The sequence below is a fragment of the Mugil cephalus genome, chromosome 19, assembly GCF_022458985.1.
Source record: "Mugil cephalus isolate CIBA_MC_2020 chromosome 19, CIBA_Mcephalus_1.1, whole genome shotgun sequence".
Lineage (NCBI taxonomy): Eukaryota > Metazoa > Chordata > Actinopteri > Mugiliformes > Mugilidae > Mugil > Mugil cephalus.
In genome coordinates this window covers 15,784,359-15,805,107 of record NC_061788.1, presented here as the reverse complement: position 1 = coordinate 15,805,107, position 20,749 = coordinate 15,784,359, and the positions used below count along the sequence as shown (strand labels likewise).

The window sequence follows — 20,749 nt, the reverse complement described above, 5'->3', positions numbered from 1 at the left end:
CCTTGTACTTGTGTATGTTTGTATGTATGTTAGCGGCCTTACTCTGAGGTCATCTGAGCCACCGTTTCCAGTGAAGAGTAACCTCCTTCCATGAAGAGTTCAGTGTAACGTCCCATCTTGATGGAGTCGAGCCACTCTCCTACCGTCTGGCTTCGAGCGCTGCAGGACCCCTCTACGCTGGCGTGCTCCACTAGCAGGTTGGAAACCCTGGTGGTAGATGGAGAAAACGACATGATTGCACGTATAATCTAGACTGTCTACGGCCGGATACGGTGTCAAATACATTTAAAAGCCCATAGCTGAACTCCAAAGCGAGTGTTACCAGTGAGGATTCGTAAAGCTTTAGTTATGCACCGTCACACAAAGCTGAAAACGCCGGCCTCTCCTCCACTCTTTGTCATTCAGTTCACCCTCCCCACTAACAAACAGTATATTCTCCACACTACAGCTAGAACAGGAGTGTTTGTGCGGACAAAGGGACTGGCCTTGTTAGCGTCCCTTCAATCCCGGCAACTGTCATATGTCACTGCAGGGCTGTTAGATATGCTGTTGATTTACTTCCAGTTAGTGTGTGTGTAAAAAGAAAAAAAGGGAAGTCAACAAAAGATGGAACATAATCATTCCAGTCATTATCTCTGCATAGAAAATAAGGTCGCCTGATGGAGTGGCATACCATTACACACTAATGCAATGCACGGACATGGCAGGGAAACACTTATTGAATGTTCACATGTTGTGACAATCAAAGGACACCCCACTGAATACATTTCACATGAAGGCTTAATAACACTGAGCCACTGGTTTCATTGCGCAACCACAGAATATCTCAGTACAGACGAGTCTAGCAGCTGGAGTTGGAATGCTGGGTTTGATTTACTTGAAAATGAATTTAGACACAGCAGTTTCGAAAGTTTCCGCAATGTATCGGCATGTTTAAAGTGTTCCCTCCAAAGCCAACACTATCTGTTTTTCAGAAAATAAAAATAGTATCCTTCTATCTATTTTTGAAAATTGGAGCAAAACTTTGGTTAGATTGGACTGGCTATTTCATATAAAACCTGTCATCATCCACTAGGTGCTGACTGATTTTTGATGCTTTTAAGACTTTCTGGCTTATGGGAAAAACATTCAGTTCTTGGAAGTGATTTCATAAACTTGCCATATATACTTAAGATCCAAGTTTGGTGCGACTTCCTACCTGTGCGAGGAGTTGACCAGTTTTTTTAATGAGCTGGGGTTACGAATGAGTTTGTCTAGTAGACAAACGATCTCATCAAACTTGGGGCGATTGCTGCGTTCTCGCTGCCAACAGTCCATCATGAGGTGGTACAGGGCCTCGGGGCAGTCCATAGGACCCGGCAACCTATAGCTCTCCTCTACTGCTTTGATTACCTGAGAACACAGAGAGGAGAAAGACGGGCGAAGGTTAGCTTTTGAAGAAGGCAGATTGAGGTTACAGTACCTTAGAGCGGTCCAAATGATCCGCCAACAAATGAATTTCCTTAATTTAGAAAAAGAGAAAAGGTGGGGATTGGAAGGAAAGAGTGAAATAGTGAAACTCCTTAGCCTATTTCAAGCAGTGCGAAACGAGTTCCAATCTTCCCCCCGAAAAAGAGCCAATCAGGTAAAAAGAACTCAACTTTCCCCTGAGGCAGTTCAGAAACAAGATGCACACGTTAAAGCCTTTTCCCGCAACAGTGCCTTTCCCCCAGTGCTCCTATTAAGTAAACTAGCGATGAGCACAGTTTTCCTATTGTTACTGAAGTAAACATTTTTCACCTATCTTCTAAACCAGGGATCTTCAATGTTTTTCAGGCCAAGGACCCCCAAACTGATAGAGAGATTAAGTAGGGACCCCCTACCTACTATGTGTGTTCTATATTCAACTTGACCTAGTACTATTTATAAATACACATTATTATTATCATCATTTTGCATTCAATGTTAAGTTATCCCTTATCTCTTTACTAAAATATGTTGGATTCATGTTAATTTCAAGAAATTAAAATTTGTGGTGCAAAATTAAAAAAATATATATAAAAAAACATCTAATCAACCAACGATTCCGCAACCCATCTACAGTACCTCTGCGGACCCCCTCTTGAAGACCTATGTCCTCCACATTCTGACACACAAATCAAGAGAAAACTGACTTCATTTCAGACCCGTCTGTCTCAACAGCACACTTCCCAAACATATTTTGGGTTATGGGTTTCCCACGCATTGCTCAAAACCAGATGAGTTAGTCTAGTCAATTAACGATGACTAAACTCTGACCAGCATTTTTTTTAAAGTGCTAATTATGGCCGGTATTGCTGGAATTCATAAGCATGTGGCTACAGCGTGGTAAATTTTTTCATGCATGACTCTTGCGGTTCATGTGGTTTCATTAGCTATAGGTCGTGAGAACGCTGCTGCTAAGAAACTATTTAACAAGGTAGCACGATGTAGGAAACGGGAAAAGGAAAGGAAGCCATTTAGGAGTATAAACATTATCCTACCCCAGGAAGGCAGCATTAATGTGGATTTTATTAGTGAACACGGTAACAAGACCCTATGGGAAACTAACATGAACAGTTGTGAATCTTTAAGTGCGTCACCTTTGTGTTACAGCCTCCTTTATGGGGGTACAGCAGCTCTGTTATTACTTATTGAAATAAGGAAAAAGTACTGATCTAACTAAGAGTTAAATTAAGAAACATAATAATCTGTTTAAAAGGCTACTCCGGCCTTTAATGAAAAGAGTTTGTGGCGACAAGGCCAGGCAAGTCCTCGACTCCCAGACTGAACATCAGATCTGACAATTACTCTGAAGGGAAAACCTACTGCATGGACAGGGCTGGAAGGACATGTTGAGGATACAGCATGTTTTGACATTTGAAAACGTAATAACTTTTTCTCAGCAGGACCGTGACACACTTCAGCGAGGCAATGTTACTCCCAAATTGAGTTCTCCTGAGCAAGATCCTGTCCCCCGATACTTGCTCGAGGGATGTGCCTGCTCTCGGTTTGACCTCAAACACAAACCTCCATGAAGTTCACGAGTGAAAGCTGAATCCCTGCAAGGATCAACAAAGTACATATCAAAAAGTATTATTAGCTTGTTTCATACGCTGCATAGCCCATTTCGTCTTTTCCGCAAGTAAGGAGATGCAGAGCTGAATCACAGATTTATTTATATTATTTTTATTTTTTTGTGATTTTTGATGAATAATAAATGAACCCCAGCTCCCTCCGTTAAACCCTGCAGTGGAGAGGAGACTGGAGTTTTCAGCCTAGTTCTGCCAGTGCAAGACACTGCAGGGAATTGATTTGTTGAGTTCATGACAGCCTTTACTTGTGTCAAATTCACACAAAAGACGTACAGTGATGGCACCCCCGTACACACAGCATGCCTGAAAGCGCACGCATACGTACGGCCGCACTAAAAGCATAAAGGAGACACACAGCGTCAACCCATCGCGGCGTGCTGAGAGGGAGAAGAGGAACTACACACAGCTGACTGGCAGGGATGAGAGATCAGAGGAAGAGACGAGAAGAGAAGAGACCGAGGTGGGATGGAGAAAGAAAGAAAAGGGGAGACAAGAGGAAAGAAAGAATACAGAGGGAGAGACAAAAAAAAAGTGGACACGAGGAGGAAGTGAGGAGGGAGAGAAATTGGAAACAGAAGGAGCCAGCTTAGAGAAAGAGAGTGCAAGAGCCTGCACTTTCTTGTGCAGATCAGAGAAAATCCAGCATAACGCTTTCAATTAAACATCAAACGTCTTCTCCTCTCCTCTCCTCTCATCCTCGTCTCCTCCCCCCCTCTAGACTTTGAGTCAGACAGCCTAATAACCGCAAGGAGGGAGGAGTCTGAAGTCGGGGTTAGAGAGGTCACTAGAGGGCTGTGCGTGCGTGCGTGCGTATGTTGCCTGGGTAAGAAGTAAGTGAGTGTGCGCGGCGTCTCGACCGAACGCTGCTCGGGAACGACCGAAGCTCCGGCTGCATTGCTTGCATCACGCAGCGAGTGAAAAAGTAACCCCGCGTGCAGGTAGAATTGTATAATTAATCAAACTGGCACAAAACGTACTCCTGAAACGTCTCGTTAAAATGTCTCGTGACACTTACGTCCTGATTGGACATCTCCCAGTAGGGCCTCTCTCCGTAGGACATCACTTCCCACATGACGATCCCGTAACTCCACACGTCGCTGGCTGAGGTGAACTTCCTGTACGCGATCGCCTCCGGAGCCGTCCAGCGAATAGGAATTTTCCCACCCTGCGACAAAATCAGACAGTGTTTACCACAAATATCAAATATCTCAGTTGGTTCAGAGTGAACTAAGCTCAGGAAATGTCACACCAACTTTCCATCTGTAATCCTCCGCTGAACATATAAGCACATCTGCAGTCATTCACAAATGTTACATTTTTTGACATAAATATGGAAAACCAAGCGAGGGTCTCAACTGAGACACTTCTGCCGCATGCGGTCCAACCCTCACCCATGCTAATGATCACCAATTTAGGATTCCTGCTCTCATTTTCCCTCATCTTCATTATGGCGCTTTCATTTCAAAGCTAAGAAAGAAAAAAAAAGCTCACAGGAAGACTGCTGAGTTCCACAGGAAAATGTGTTTTCAGCTGATGAGTGGTGAAATTAGCTTGATGATGCAGTATTGATGAACACAGCAGCAGGATGTCGCGCAGCCTGATTATTTGAAGGGTGCGAATTCTGCTATTCTCACCGCTCTGTCGGTGAAGGGGAGTCGGGCGGCGATGGAGGGAGCGAAAGAGTGGAAAGAGGAGACGTAGCCTGGCAGTGAGAGGTGAGTGACAGGATATTTGGCGCTAAGGCAGCAAGACTTGGTGCTAATTGAGTGTTGCAGAGACGGAGCCGAGTACTAATTGGCCCTCCTCCTGCAGGAAGCAGCCCGTCTCTGGCTGACAGGACGCCACTCTGCCCGGGATACACAGCTCAATTTAAAGCCTGCTGCTGTCGTCTGTGTGTGTGTGTGTGTCTGTATCAGTGTGATTGTGTGTGTGTGTAGTGGAGTAAGACTGTGTTGTGTCAGAGTTTTCACTTAGTCCAAAATTTGATGTAGCACAGTCTCACATGTTCAAACTGGATTAAATATGACTTATCACAGGCAACAGCGCTGCCCGCAAGAATTAATTGATTAACTGATTAGATCCCATAATACAAGCAGTCACTTTCAGGCCTTAATGACACACACTTGAAAGTTGCGGCCTTACCCTTGTGGTGTACGCAGCCTCCGGGTCGTCTTCCAGCACTCGGGACAGGCCAAAATCAGACACTTTGCACACGAGGTTGCTGTTCACCAGGATGTTGCGGGCCGCCAGATCGCGGTGGACGTAGCCCATGTCGGACAGGTATCTGCATTCATCGGCGCGACACAAACAACAACACAAACGTCAACACTGTTTAAGGTTGCTTAATAACCTGGTGTGGTCGTCTGGACTGTTTTTACCTCATGCCGGACGCGATGCCACGCAGCATACCGACCAGCTGGATTACAGTGAACTGCGCGTCATTTTTCTGCAGGAGAGAAGTGGCAAATGGGAAAAGACATTTTAGTTAATGACGTTTGTTTCTTGTATCATTTGTTAGTATTAGCTTTACAGTCTAAACAGCGACAGCAAAGAAAAGATGACAGAAGAGACAGGAGGAATATTATTACAGTTTCCAGGATGCGCTACATTTGCTCAATTATGCAGAACAGGCTGTGCAGTGCTTCTCTTTAGAGTGTGCACTACTTTATACTGTAATGCATATCATATAGTCACATATAGCCCCTAAAATTAAACCAACTGGGAAACAGCCTTGTTAAGTGCAAATTTTGTGGTGTGAAGCCTATAGGACTGGGACAGGAGAAGTAAGTAACACTGATCATCGTGTGACACATCATAACAATGGCACTTTCCATTCAGAAAGGAGCTGTAGCTAGCTAATGCGATGTTCTGCCTGGCAACCTTTGGACCTGGTATTAACGCTGATGTCGCTTAGACATGTACCACCCACCTAGACCAGATCAGACACCCCCACCTTGTAGCAATGACACTCTTTGATGGCACTCTTTGATGGCAGCAGCCATCCCTAGCAGGATGCAGCCTGACAAAGACACACACAAAAGCTGTTTCATGAAAAGCAGCACAAGGTGTTGACCTGGCCTCCAAATTCACTAAATCTCAAACTGATGCACAAGCCTGATCCACAGAGGCTCCTCCCCTCAACACATAGGACACAAAAGCCCCCAACTAACAACATCCTGTAGCCAGACACCACAGGACATCCCTCAGAAGACCCACATCAATGGTGTATGGACATGGGCCTACTAAGTCACACAACCTCTAACTAAGTATATTTCTCATTACACATCTCTAATAATCGTCATTTCCTTCGGTATCCTCCTGCTCTATGGTCAGAGCCAAACCAGGATAAAGAGGACGAACAGCTTAGCCCTGTCCTGAACTGAACTGACTAACCATTATTTATGACATCATTGTCTCCAACACACACACAGGCGCCTCCTCTAGGCAAGTCATCTCTCTTCACTTCTGGTCCTGACTTAGCCTGTCATGTTCTGCTCATTTCTTAACCACAATATTAATATTCATAGTTAGTGTCGATGTGAGGAGGAGCATGTGCTTCGCAGCAAGGTGGGGAAGAAAGGTGTGGTGGTGGTTGCGGTGGTGGGGACTGCGATGTGACTTTTATTCTGCAGATCAGAGTTTGCGCCTTGTCACACACCAATATAAATGATAACATGCTTATGCAAGCAACCTAACCACAGTTTAAGCATGAGACTTACGCCAAAGAACCAGGTCGTCTCATCACCATCAGGGCATTGGTAGAATAGTCCAGTATTAATGCTCTAATGAGTCTCTGATCACGTTAATAATGCCTTTCTACTGCAAAAACCATGCAAAAGCAACAAAGATGAGAAGAGCAGACTGCAGCGATTGCAGTTTCCCTCCTATGGAAGCCCCGTCCCTAGTTTTCTCCCCCTGACAGTCCTCCTTGTTGGTTTAAGCTTCAGCTCCCTCCAATCCGAATGTAAACTCTCCAGCCTTCCCCTCATCCGCTCTCCGTATTTCCACAGCGGACACGTGGTAACAGCAGAAGCCTCCTTCTCCCCGCGTGTTTTCAGGCCTCGCTTTCCATCGCTGCAGCCACTTTTCCCATTCACCCACAGCAGAACATCCCACTTACATGTGAAATGAGATGTTAAGCCAAAGATGTGAGTTATGAGCCTCGTGGTGCATTGTCCGTGGCTGTGACAGCTAATCCGGGACCCTGCCCGGCCCCCGGTTTTTCTCGTGGCTGTGTCATTTACACCGGTCTCAGTGCACCAGCCATCCATGTAATTACTTCACAGGGTTTTCTGTGCTGCTCCGCCCGCTGGTCCTCCATCTCCCCAACTTCCCCTTTGCCATCCACTTTTATTCCCCAAGGCACACAGGACAGTCATGTCAGCAGTTTCATTGACCACAGCCCCGCAGCGCATCTCCCCCTTCCTTCCCCTCTATTCTGTCTCAGAGCATCTTCTTTTTTCCCCCCACACAGTCTGAATGACTCTAAATCACTCTGATCCTTCCAACCTGCGATGCTTTTCAAGCATCCTGCACATCATTGTTCAGTCTTCCTTTCCTACTTTTATAAAAATACACTTTTACAATCTTGTTGGGTTGAATCATGTGGCCATATTTCTCTCATCCTTCCATTAGCCACCTGCTGCAGGAATTCACTTTTTTTTTTTTTTTGCAGGATTTAGCCTTGTCTGCCACCTGAGCATTTTGCCGTTGTAAACACTGAATAGACTGTTAAGTGCTGTGGAGAGGGATCACTGAATTCAGAGATTTGCCAGCCTGCCTCTTCATTTCAGTCCACCTTCTGCTCCCAGCCAAGTCTAGCCTGCACTATGGAGACATTATTCCAGCCCGGAGTGCTCGGACGACTTTCACATTTTTCTGGCCAAGTGATCCGTGTCAGTTCAAAAATTGTAGAAAGCCCGTTCCATCCAGATACCCTCTGCAGCTCCTTTGATTATTTTTCATGTTGCTCTCCTTAAACCTTTTTTTTCCTTTATCTCATTTACTGTGAACTAATTTTCACGTAACCCAAACACACATCTATGTACGCTTTGTCTTCTCCTCGACAGACGCCACCGCGACACCTGCCAGCTCTGACCGCCGTCTGTGTTGCACTGAGCCGGACTTTACCCAGACATTCATAACTATCACATCTCTAGTCAGTTTCTGCTCGAACGTGTAGAATGATGAGCTACCGAATTGGAATAATGATAGCTCTGGTGAGCGTAATCCTATTTCACACTGCTCCTCTCTGACCAGAGTTACTACTTTTTTTATTTTTTTTTTTAAAGTAGTTTTCTTTCCAGAAGATTAAGCGTTTTCTGCACCTCTGCGATAATTGCCCTCCAAATCTGCGAGAAGTGCCTCTCCACCCTTGTCTGTCTGACACATACTTCAGTCCACTGAGATGTTTCAGCACATCACGGATCGAGGGTTGACTTAATTTAATTTTAAGCAAGCTAACACATTTTCCTTCAGATGATTTCAAAGAATCAGTGATTTTTATTTTGGTATCTTCTATTATCACCAGCTCACCACCGTCCCGCCTCAATTCCTCACAACCCAATCCTTATCCCTTCCTGTCCTACCTTGAGGAATGTGTCCAAAGATCCATTCTCCATGTATTCTGTGATGATCATCACTGGCTTGCCTGAGAAGCACAGAACAAAAATATTGTATGAGTTAGTCATACAGGGTAAACGTGAGCGTTCGTAGTTTAGATTTATGACTTAACTGGTGCATATACGCCACAACATATACACCTATGCATATGGCATTTAGGTTTCATCTGATCAGGATATGTTCTACTTTATTGTACTAAATCTGGTCAAGTTTAATCATGTATCAACAGCTGTACTTTTGTCAAATTATTTATTCCTTAAACCAGTGGTTCCCAACCTTTTTTCCTTGGAGCCCTCCCCTACTTGTATGGAAGTACAGTTCAACGTTGGAATTAAATAAAACTAGAAAAAAATAGATATGAAAACTTGAAGCTTATAACTTCTGCAAAATTAAACATATGGACATTAATGGAAAAAAAGTATATATATAGCTTTTCCTGTAACCACAGCTTAAGTGATGACAACGATCCCCTGCGTAAGCATGAAAAAGGTCATTCCAAAAAATACATCTCCACCTAGCCAGATACCTACTACAACCTGGCTGATGAAATACAGCAGGCTTTGACAGATGATGAAAAACCCCAGACAGAATCACAGGCTGAAGAAATCCCAGCAGAGTCGTGCCCTTTTCGCTCTTGGCATTAACGTGTCTTGGTTGATCTGATCGCAAGTGGATTGCTCCAAGGATGTCTGTGCACGTCTGGTATCAGAGGGTGAACCCGCGCGTGTCACAAGTCACCACTCATTAAGGGGTCTCACATGTAATTAACAGAAGAAGCAGTAATAATAACAATAAAAAAAGTCTATTCATTTTCATTGGCATATTCCGTGCAAACCTAATTGCCCGAGATGTTTGACGCACTACTAATATATCTGTGGGGCTTAGGGGGTTTTCAAATGTTCCAGATGTCAAAGCCATTGGTGCACAAATGAGCACAGACTTCAATGTGCCCTAGGACACGTCTGCGTTCAGACTGCGAGAAGAATGTGGCCCACATCCCCTCAGAATGTTTCCAGAGCAATCAGACCTCAATACGTCTCGGATGAGTTCACACCTTTAATTAGAGCTGTCCACTTGTGATTGGATGTTGGTGTGAACGGGGCTTATGAGAAGCAGAACATGAACCCAACCTATGGGATGCATCACAAAACGCGGTGTGTTGGTTATACCCGACTAGATCACTCACTCTTGGTGACCACTCCCTCCAGACGGATGATGTTCGGATGGTTAAACTGGCCCATGATTGACGCCTCCCACAGGAAGTCCCGTCTCTGCTGCTCCGTGTAGCCTGCTTTCAGTGTCTTGATGGCAACCTGGATCTCTCTTTTCCCGGGCAGCCTCAGAGGTCCGCTGCACACCTCACCAAACTCCCCTGAGACGAAAGCATAGACCTTAATCGTGACTGCAACGTCTCAACCGACCCTGACTAGCAAATATTTTGCAGTTAGTTTCATCTAAACCTTAAGGTTCACGCTGTACCAGGAACTGACTGCCTAATGTAAACTAAATATTTAGATTTGCCCGACAAACTTTTCCCCACAAACATCTAAAGAATTTGGCATCCCTTTTAGGATGAGGTTTCGGGATGCGGCGTTTCACTGCTGCATAATTAGAGTGCTTGTGAAGCTAACGCTGCAAATCAGCATGTTTGTCTGCAGAGCACAAACACCATTCATGGCTGCATGAACCATCATTTTACAGCAGTGTTTGGCCTAATTGGCTATAAAAAAAAGTGCATCTACACAAGGAATGTTGTGCAATTATGAATGCGGTTGGTTTATGAGGGTTGAATGAAATATGATGCATCACAGTTTGAAGGAACTGTTAAAATCAACACTAAGTTTGAGTCATTAATGTCATTACTGTGCACTCGCTAGTATTTGATATTAATCTTTTCCAGGCTCGAAACAGTTCATTTTTAGTGGTTCAGAAGGAGTGAATGACATATTTTGCGATTCATTATTCTGGCCTCAAACCCATACACACACACACACACACACACACACAAATAGGCTTGGACTCACCAGCACCGATGATCCTTTCGATGGAAATAAAGGAGACATCAATCTCCTGGGCAAATTCGTGCACTGCCTGGTTGGGATCTTCATAGGTGAGCGGGTCAATGTAGGTGCGCACCCCCGGGAACTTTACTGTGGAGGCACAGGCATGCCGTCATTACCATTTAAATGGCATTTAGCACATTAACATTTAGCGAGGCCGGCCTCCACAGAGCGATGCATGCATACATAAGAGTGTAATGAGGGGTCACATTTTAGGAGATGCTGCCAGCTTTGCTTCATTGTATAGTTCACTTCATCAAGAATTCTAGCACCGAAGTGATTGCCTATGGGAGTGTTAGGGTTGGGCAATATGATGCTTAGTCACTGTAAGACAATGGAAATTGGTTAGCTGGCACAACTTGCTCCATACAGTTTCCATATTAGACCAGTAGAGGAAATCAATGTCCCTAAAGTGCACCCATTAACGTTTTTTGAAGGACCCTGATAGAGAGATTAAGTAGAGACCCCCTACCTACTATAAGTGCTCTATATTAAACTCAGCTTAGTGCTATTTATGAATATATATTATTCTTATCATAATTTTGCATTCAATTTTAAGATATTCAAATAATACACAGGTTCAAATATTATTATTATATTAATTTCAAACAATTGTAACAGTAGGGCGTTGACTGAAAGATAACATCTGCCTCAATTTATCCTGTTACTAAAATATGTTGGATTCATGTTAATGGTTATTTAAAAAAAAATACATTTGTGGGTGAAAATAATAAATAAATAAATAAATAAATATAAAATGTCTAATAAACCACAGCGACACCCCTGCAGTACCTCCACGGATCCCCTAGGGGTCGCGGACCCCCTGTTGGCGACCTATGCTTTAAAACATTCAGTTTCTTGCATATATTACCAAAATACATGATTCATACCACTAATTATCCCCAAACGAGCAGATCATTTCAAACGTGTTTTGTGCGTGTGATTTACTAAACCATTCATTTAAAAGATCTTCTTTCTTGGCATTAACCAACGACGTCAGTGTCCCACACATCTTGGCTCTCAGGTATTTTTTTTTTCCCGTGATTTCTCCCGGGCTCATGTACCCATCACAGTTGGCTCCGATTCCAACAGATGGATAGCAAGATGCAATGCCAGGAATGTGAACAAATATATGAAGCTGTCACAGCTTATAAATACACAATAATAGCTTTATGTGTGCTCCGCTGACGTGGCAGACATGGGGCAGGCTTATGGCTGCGTCATTCAAAGAATAGGTCTTTGTACAGTAACACTGTCAAGTGTGCCAGCAGTGCACAAACACACACACACACACACACACACACACACACACACACACACACACACACACACACACAAGCCTAGGGAGATGAGTAAACTCGCAGAGACATGACCGCTGTCTGAACCCTGTGCTGTACATGTAGTGTAAACTTTGGATGAACTTGCACGTGCACACACACTAGGATGTCCCTCATGCTATTACCCACATTTTTTTTTTTTTTTTAACTTACTGTGACCGTTGTGGAAATGCATCTTTTCCTCTTCGGGATCCTGCTTTGCTTTGCTGTAGCCACACCGCCTAAAGAAGAGGGGGAGTCCCAAACACATCAGTGTAATTCAGATAAATTAGATAAGTCGCCACTGTCGACGCAGGACATTGTACACTTGTCTCAGTGGGAACACCCCACGGAAGAAGACGTTCCCTCACGAGTGGTGTAAGCCGGTATAGAGACATAGCCTTCAGTCAACTGCAGTTCACTTCTAATTTGTGTATAATCTGACTAGAGATATTCCCTTAGTCCAAAACAGAACAAAATATTCTGTAGATGATAGATTTTATTACATATACTGATCAAGCATAGCATTATCACCACAACCCTAATACTGTGTAGGTCTTCATGCCTCCAAAACAGTTCCTTCTGAGGGTGTCTGGCAAGATCGTTGATCAGTTTGGGATCTAGTGAATTTGGAGACCAGGTCAACACCTTGTGCTGTTTTTCATGTTTTTTGAGTTGTTCCTAAAGTGTTTTTGTGTGTGTACGACTGTGTCAGGCTGCATCCTGCTGGGGATGGCTGCTTCCATCAAAGAGCATCATTGCTATAGGGTGGGGGTGTCTGGTCTGGTCTAGGTGGATGCTACATGTCTAAGTAACATCCACGAATGCCAGGTTCAACAGTTTCCCAGCAAAACATCGTACTGTCCCAAGATGGTCAATGTTATAAACTTCTGTCAGTGGTCCTAATATTATGCTTGATCGGTGTGCGCTTGGAACTAGAGGACCACAATATCACCCAAACACACACACACACACACACAAAAAAAAGCCTTGACCAAAACAGGGCACAATGACACTTGGATCTCAAGATCGCAAAATAAGCTTTTTATTTCCTCACAGAATCTGCTCAACCCACACTTCAAGGTGTCCAAAAATATTGCTGAAAACGCTGAAAAGTAGCAGCTCTTTACTTTAAGCAAAGGGCTGCAGTTTTCGCCATGCGACATCGTTTATCGAGAAAGCCCTTCTCAACGCATCGACCCTGACGTCTGGCACGTGAAAGAGAAGCCTGTCACTTTCTAATAACGTTTGATCGGGTCGCTCAGAAGGGCTTCCCGTCTGCGTCCTCATCGTATGGCTGTGGAGGCACGCGCGTGTGCACATGTGTATGTCTGTGTGCATTTGTGCTCAAAAAAAAAAAAGAAAAGCTTCTGCCATGTCAATATTTAGACAAACGGCATGACAGATAATCGCAGATAACCCAGATTAAATACGGGGATTGATTTTAAACTTGATCCTGAATGCAAACACAAACACACGCGACGCAGAGCAAACACACGCGGACACAGATTCTCACGTGACTGTATTTGCGAGGTAAATCAACTGATTTGCTTCTTATTATTTGTGAAGATAAATGCCAGCCGGGTGTTTCAGATGGTTTTCATCATCCTTTAGCCACTGAAGACAACTGAACAACACACACGCACAAACACACACACACACGCACAGAGGAGTTAAGTCCAAGTTTTCTCCTCACAGCTCTCTGTAGGACAGCCAGGCTTGGCTAGAAGGGTTTGCAACGGGCAGCTGGATATTCTGTGGGAGGGGAGTTTGGTGTGTGTGTGTGTGTGTGTTTGCTGGAGGGTGTTTAGTTTGCCGGATCTGTTGAGTCAAGGGGTTTGAGCTCGCTCAGTGCCCAGCCTGCCCTCCAGCTTCACGCATGTGTGCGTGTGTTCACCCATGCGTGCGTACGCTGGTGCGCGTCCGCACATGTGCGCTGTGCGCCGGATGTCTGTGCATGTGTGCGTAGTCTGGAGAGTCATACACGGGATGTGGGCGGGTGGGGGAGGGGGGCGTGGCTGGAGGGGGTTGTGGTGCCTGTGCCCCAAATCCATCACTGTAAAATCTGGCGTTCCTCCATCTATCCTCCCCCACGCAATATCCCGAGTGATGCTCGATCCTCTCCGGCGCCTGGCTACACCAAAAATCACTTCTGTGTCTTTCTCATTTGCTTTTAATCCTCGCACAGCAAGTGCAACTGCACGTACACTGTGCTTGTGATGAAATTACCGTACGAGGATAAACTAAATTTGTAATGACACTTGGTAAATTAATGAAGGAACACCATGTATGTATGGAAAAAAATAAAACCGAGCAAGAATAGGATTAGCGAAGGTCATCTGAGCCTGAAGGCATGCAAATAGTAATGTAGCGTGTGAAGCTGTAGGTGGTAAAGGCTCATATGTACCAGAGAAAGGTGGCGACTGATTTATATAACCTAAAACGCAACTCTTAATCCCAACGTATTATAAAAACTCTAACCTCAAGCTATGTATGTAATCTCATAAGGCTGCTCAACAACAGACATATCCAAGACAGAAATTAGATTAGATTCTTTTTGTGTGTAACATCTGTTAGTCAGCAAAAGGTCATAGAAGGATAAAGGGGCGTCCTTGGCTTAAGGCTTAAGCTACCATTTTTATACATATACAGGGATTTACGTAGGTGTATTTTAAAATTAAAAAAAGCATAAATTCAATAGGAGCCATTGTCTTCTGAATTTCACGAATAGAATGATTCTCAGAAGAGTTATGTTTATAGGGCCTGTCTTCAACCTTTCAACAACTTAAAGTTAATTCATTAAAACCCTTGGGTCCAATGGTCCAAGCAGCTAGCAAACCGAGTAATTCAGTCAAGGTGGCAGTATGAGTTAAATAAATACACATAGTAGCAGGAGCATATGTCTCATATGTTGGGTGAGACACACTACGGTCAGTCTGGAATTGTAACAGCAGAATATTTAAAGTTCATTACCTGTCCATACCAAATCTACACAAGTTTCCTGCCGATGCGTCCTTGATAAAACTGGGAGTACATATCTGGGTATTTTGACTTGGTCAAATCAGTACTTTGAATTTGAACATGAGTAGCGAGTGATGATGCAAATATACACATGAATGCAAATTCAGAAACTGCCATTTTTCTTGTTTGTTTGTTTGTTTAGCAACCACCAAAAAAACCCCAAAAACTGACTCTGAGGTCAGCTGCAGTTTGCAAGTAAAAATGGAGAGGGGCATCAAAAGCTTTCTGTTAGACAAGCTGTAATTATTGTTTCGTGGTTGTGTGTCAAGCAAAAAGTGTTCTGCACGTATGTTTTTCTGGACATCATCAGCTGTCCAAGTACTGCTCCAGTTCAAGCTACGGTCTAAATGCTCAGACGTGTTCTCGCCCCACTTCTTAACGTGTGTTCCACATTGTGCAGACTTGGGATAGTCGATTGCCCCAGAATGCATTTTGTGTTTTGCGTTTTTGCTGTTTCAATTACACAATGACCATACTATGTCCTCCATCCTCTAGAGTCGTTCCCTCAGAGTCAAACTTGTCAAGTCTGAGCGATCAAGTACGCTGGTCCTACGTTCGCATGCTTGGTACTGATAAATGCCCAAAGATATGGCACGACTCAGTGGCATTCACATGGGAGAGATTTGATCTCTAGAAGATGAAAAAGCTAATGAGTCACCCAAGTTAAACGTGTGCATAAAATGAGTCTGCTGCCCATCTCAGCTCCAGTCACGCTTCATTTCTTTGCCCGTTTTTGAATTAGCTAGCAGTCAAGGGAAGTCAACCAGTGACATAATGGTGACCGGCTGACTCACCAACCTTCAGGAACCCTATGGACCATGTCATTCAGGGTTTGTAATACCCTTTCCACACACCCTTTCCTCTCATATAAGTCCAGATAAACTGATCTAGCAGATGCTGTATATAACACTTTTAAATCAACATATTTCCATGTATGTGAAATACTAGCAACTGTGCTCATAAAAGCGTATATCTTACCTGTGTTCTAACTATATTCAAGTGTGTGTGTGCGTGCTTATGCTTTGTGCCTACGTCCTTACACCTGGAAACAAATCAGGATACACATGTTTCACAGGATTTAGTCACTTTTCTTCAGGTGTATTTATGCCTTACCGTCCGCTGAGCAGGAATCCAGCGACCACTGCCAACAGGACCAGTGCCAGCGTGATGGCCACGGCTACAATGGAAGCCTGGGCACGCTCGCTAGTAGCAGTTACTGCCAAAGGAAAACGGCAGAATTAGACACACAAAAACACCGCACCTGGCATCTGCTGCTGATATAACTTCCAAACGCAGACGGGGAGTCATGTACAAGTTTAACTTTATTGTAGTGTCATGCTGTCTCTCTCTCTCTGGCAAACTTACAGTAAGGGCTGGTCTGGAATTCAAAACGTCGGCTAAAGGCACCGTAGCCTGCTGAGGTCCTGGCTCGTACCTGTAATGCATTACAAAAACAGAAACAACATCATAATAACCATATATTTATTCATTAATGCACTTAATTCCTACAAATTTTGTTTCTTATTTAGTCTTTTGAACCCACCTGGAAGATGTAGACCGAAGAGGGCTTCAGACCTTCCACTTCCATCTCAGTGTCCTTGGATTTTATTATGGTGTAACTGGAGTCCTGCTCCTGCAGTCGAAGAAAGAAAATAAAGATTACTCCAAGTCAAGTTGGAGCCGCAGCAACCGTTACATAGACCTCTTGCCTGTGTCAGGCTATTTGCTTCCATGGCTGAGCTACACGTGGCAAATGTGAGTGCGTCTAAATGTGTGTAAGGATCAGTTTCCCCGACTGTAACCACATCGAGTTTAAAACATAGCTAAATGCCCCCTCCATTACCCTGAAGCCATTAGCTAACCACTGACCACAAAACCCTGCTCCGCTCTCCTGTGCACCTTTAGTCTGACCTTCCCAGAAAAGAGGATGACGGGGAGAAAAAAAAAGGAAGGGCAACAGGAACAGTTATCTGAAGCATCGGATTGCTGTCCCTACCAAAGTCCAGCTTTAAAGAAAAATAAAGAGGCTACTGCTTCATTTGAATAAGCTTCTGTCAACTAAACTACAAGAGCCTTTACAAATTATATATAAAAAGTTATGTTTTCCAAGAGACAAATATCAATTTGTCACTAATCAAAATCAAACTTTGTCAATACTAAGTACTGACAGAGTTTATATCATATATCAAATGCACCTAAACCACAATTTTATATCAATACTTTTGAGAAAGGCAAATCACAGGTGTCCCAAGGTTTTTTTATTACCTTTTCAAAATACTTGATCTCGTACTCTAGGATGATGCCGTTGGGGCGATCAGGCTCTGCCCAGGAAAGTGCGATGCTGCTCTTCCCTGTTACGCCTTTCCTCACCACACTCACTGGAGAGGGTGCTGCACACAGACAAACACACAGAAGACGGCTTCAAGTAACCGGCAATTTGCTGCAAGCAGTAAAAATCTTGTAGTTTAACATTACACAACCCAGGACATCTCTTTGTTTTTCATTATAAATAATTAAAATTAGATAACACTCACATAAAATTGTAATCAACTGTAATTAAATTCAAGAGAGATTGTGGCGTAAAATCTGTTGGGTATCATCAGCATCCATAAGACATTCTTCTTCTTTTGATGTTTACATGCACAGTGATAATCGGAACGCTTGCTGTGACTGTTGTATATTATGAAAAATTAAAGTGTAGGAGAAACCTCAAAGAATGCCATCGTGAAAATGATTTTAAACATGGAGGGAGAGCTTTTTCGGCATTAGAATCTACAAAGTAATTTAGATCTATCATTTGCTTCCATGTTATTTCTGCCAAAATAAAAAAAAAAAACACTTTTTTTCCCCCCTTCATTTTCATTCCCTTGAGTTCCTTATTTGGAAGTCAGCCTCCTCCGAGGTTGTTTGGCTCAGTCCACCGAGCTCCAGCTCAACCAGTGAGGTTATTTTTGGTTTTCGAAGCAGCTCTTACTCTGAAAACAAGCTCGCGATGCGGCAACATGGTGCACCTGCGTATAATTAAACCATCCCTTCATCGAAGACGTTGGCAGGAGGAGTCTATGAAGTCAACTCTGTGACTCCTCACTTCTGCGTTTGAGTGCGCAAGATGCCACACGAATTGTAAAACTTTTCAACTTACAGTTTGTCACTTTCAAATTCTAGCTCTCAGGTCTGCATTTTTGCATTTTTTTCCAACTTTCTCATTTTATCCTAGGTTTTCTTTTTTCTTTTTGGTTAATTATTCTCTAAGTTTTGAAGTCAAGTGAGCATCAATCATGAAGTTGTGCTGTTGTAACCTGAACTGTTGGCCTGTCTCTCAGAGGGACAGTTGGAGAGTCTCTGACACATAAAGAGCTTTTAACCAGGCAAAATGCTCCCTCAGGCAACATCCTGATTGTGTATACGTGTGCGTGTGTGTGTGTGTGTGTGTGTGCGCGCGCGCACACACAAATGCTAAACACCGTTTAGGTTTCAATAGCCTCAGCAGAACTCCATAGGGAATAAATCATCGCTACAAACACAGTAACTGTATCCTGAGTGGATGGTTTCACAGAAGTGTTATCTGCAACATCTTAAAAGCCTGAAACCAGAGACAGATCACACACACACACACACACATATACACGCATACACACACTCCCTCTCAATGCTTAAAAGTGTATAAAGCCTGGGATTCAATGGCGACAGAGGGGGACTTTTTCTTCCCAGTAGCTTCGGGTAACAAAACACCAAATTCTAAGTTTAAATCCTCCAAAACAGTTTGCCATGCGATATTTAATCAAGAGCTCTGAATAGAGGGCGCACAAATTAAAAGGCGCTAAACACAAGCTTATGAATTTAGGTTGAATAAACCTGATGTCACTGATTGGGTCTCTAATCCAGTTATTACTTAAGTAAAAACATAAAAAATGGTTAAGGAAATAATGAAAAAAAAAAAAAACAATCCCAGAAGCAAAGCTCACGTTCGATAACTGGTCATGCTAATTAGTCTGCGATTATGTCAGTTCTGTTCCAAGTACCGTCTGTATCTCCAAATACATTCTGGCAATTCATGTCTACTCTTCTTTGGTGATTAGAAACGTACAGTTAGCAACATATGCACGTTTATTCCCCCAGAATACTAGTTTCATTTTATGCGTCTTTTGCTTACAAACCAAAGCCCGCTGACATTTATTTGGACTATGACCACAAATCGGAAAGGTTACAGAGCCAAAATCTTGACCTTTGCCCACACATTCTGTGTATTCAGTTCAGTTGTCCGTTTAAAGAAATTCACATTTGAGGCACATTTAAATGTTGATCTCAAACAAATACAGTGATCCAATAATTGCCACATAGCCACATAGCAGAGAGAAGTAATCCAAATACACCCAAAGCAGAATTAAATTGACTAAATTAGTGTTTTAAAATGAAATATGAGACACAGCAAGAAGACAGAATGAGAGGGTTGGGAGAGTGAAAGATTTGACAAAGAAGGTGTGTGTGTGTGTGTGTGTGTGTGTGTATGTGGGGGGGTGACAGGGTTGACAAAATTAGAAGAAAAAAGTGAAAGCTTAAATACGAAAGAGAGAATATGAGGGAGTGAGAGTGTAGACAAGGCCCACGCAACACTTTCATTTTTACACAGTGTGTAATCACACTTTCCAGTCTAAACACTTCCATTGCGAGTTACATCTGTTAATGAGCACCTACAGTACGGCAATACAGAACACAAATGAGCACAAACTCCTGGTGTTTTGGCATCATTTCAGCCAGTGAAACAATCTTCTGTTTTGTCATCAGGCTGGTGCGAAGAGAAATAATATATATTTATACATTTTTACCGAGAGAGAGGTTAGAAAAGGTAGCGAAACGCATTCAGCGTGCGAGCACAGCCCTGCAGTGTAACAACTTTGGCCTCAGATAAGAGCAACATTATCACAGCGCTGAACATAAGCCTTTCAGACCGCAATCTGTCTGCGCCATCACCAAAATCAATACGGACCTTCAACTATCTGGTTTATTATCCCATAACTACCCTCAGAGAAAGACAGAAAGATAGATTGAGAGACATAATGGGAGAGAGATGGGAGAGAGAGATGCCTTTATTAAGGTTGTAAAGCACCAAAGCTGCTCCCGTGTCTTTGTTTGTACTTTAACCTTTAACCTGTCTGCTCTTTTTAGTCCAATGATTCAGATTTGAATGATTCAAATGGATCATAACATAATGTATTCCATTATTAACCGTTAATTTAATCACCCAGGAAATATAAATTATAAGGGGAGCGTAGCTGTTAGAGAAGCAGCTTCGTGACCCATCAGTGGAAGAGGTCACTGATTGGCTGATCAGCTTAGAGAACCAATGTACAAGATGAGAAATATAAGTGATTTTCCCTTTGTCATCTTTGGTCATCTGGAATGACTCAGCGCCAGCTCTATACAACAGTTTCCGCAGATTACTGCCACCTGCTGGTCTGGCGCACATACGACATTTACCTCTGGAATCTGACAGCATGGGGTATTACTTCTCACGCAGGCACAGAACGCACATGCTAGTTGTCTGTTGGTTGTTGAGTTTGATGCAGCATGTCAAACGTTGTTGTCATGGACAGATGCAGCATAAGGACACCACGATTGGGCTTTGTTGCGGTTAGTC

The 20,749-nt window shown here is 43.3% G+C and overlaps 1 protein-coding gene across 1 annotated transcript in view; it reads right to left on the bottom strand.

The window, feature by feature from the left end:
* LOC124996739 (ephrin type-A receptor 5) overlaps nt 1-20,749 on the bottom strand; it is a 61,748-nt gene that overhangs the window by 5,397 nt on the left and 35,602 nt on the right. Inside the window, exons 6-18 of the mRNA XM_047570020.1 lie at nt 17,377-17,501; nt 16,655-16,744; nt 16,477-16,546; nt 16,225-16,327; nt 12,265-12,332; nt 10,739-10,864; nt 9,901-10,086; nt 8,681-8,742; nt 5,471-5,538; nt 5,235-5,376; nt 4,108-4,257; nt 1,199-1,392; nt 43-207 (exon numbers count right to left, since the gene is read on the bottom strand). Coding sequence (XP_047425976.1) covers nt 43-207; nt 1,199-1,392; nt 4,108-4,257; nt 5,235-5,376; nt 5,471-5,538; nt 8,681-8,742; nt 9,901-10,086; nt 10,739-10,864; nt 12,265-12,332; nt 16,225-16,327; nt 16,477-16,546; nt 16,655-16,744; nt 17,377-17,501 — 1,549 coding nt within the window. The remainder of the gene's footprint in view (nt 1-42; nt 208-1,198; nt 1,393-4,107; nt 4,258-5,234; nt 5,377-5,470; nt 5,539-8,680; nt 8,743-9,900; nt 10,087-10,738; nt 10,865-12,264; nt 12,333-16,224; nt 16,328-16,476; nt 16,547-16,654; nt 16,745-17,376; nt 17,502-20,749) is intronic.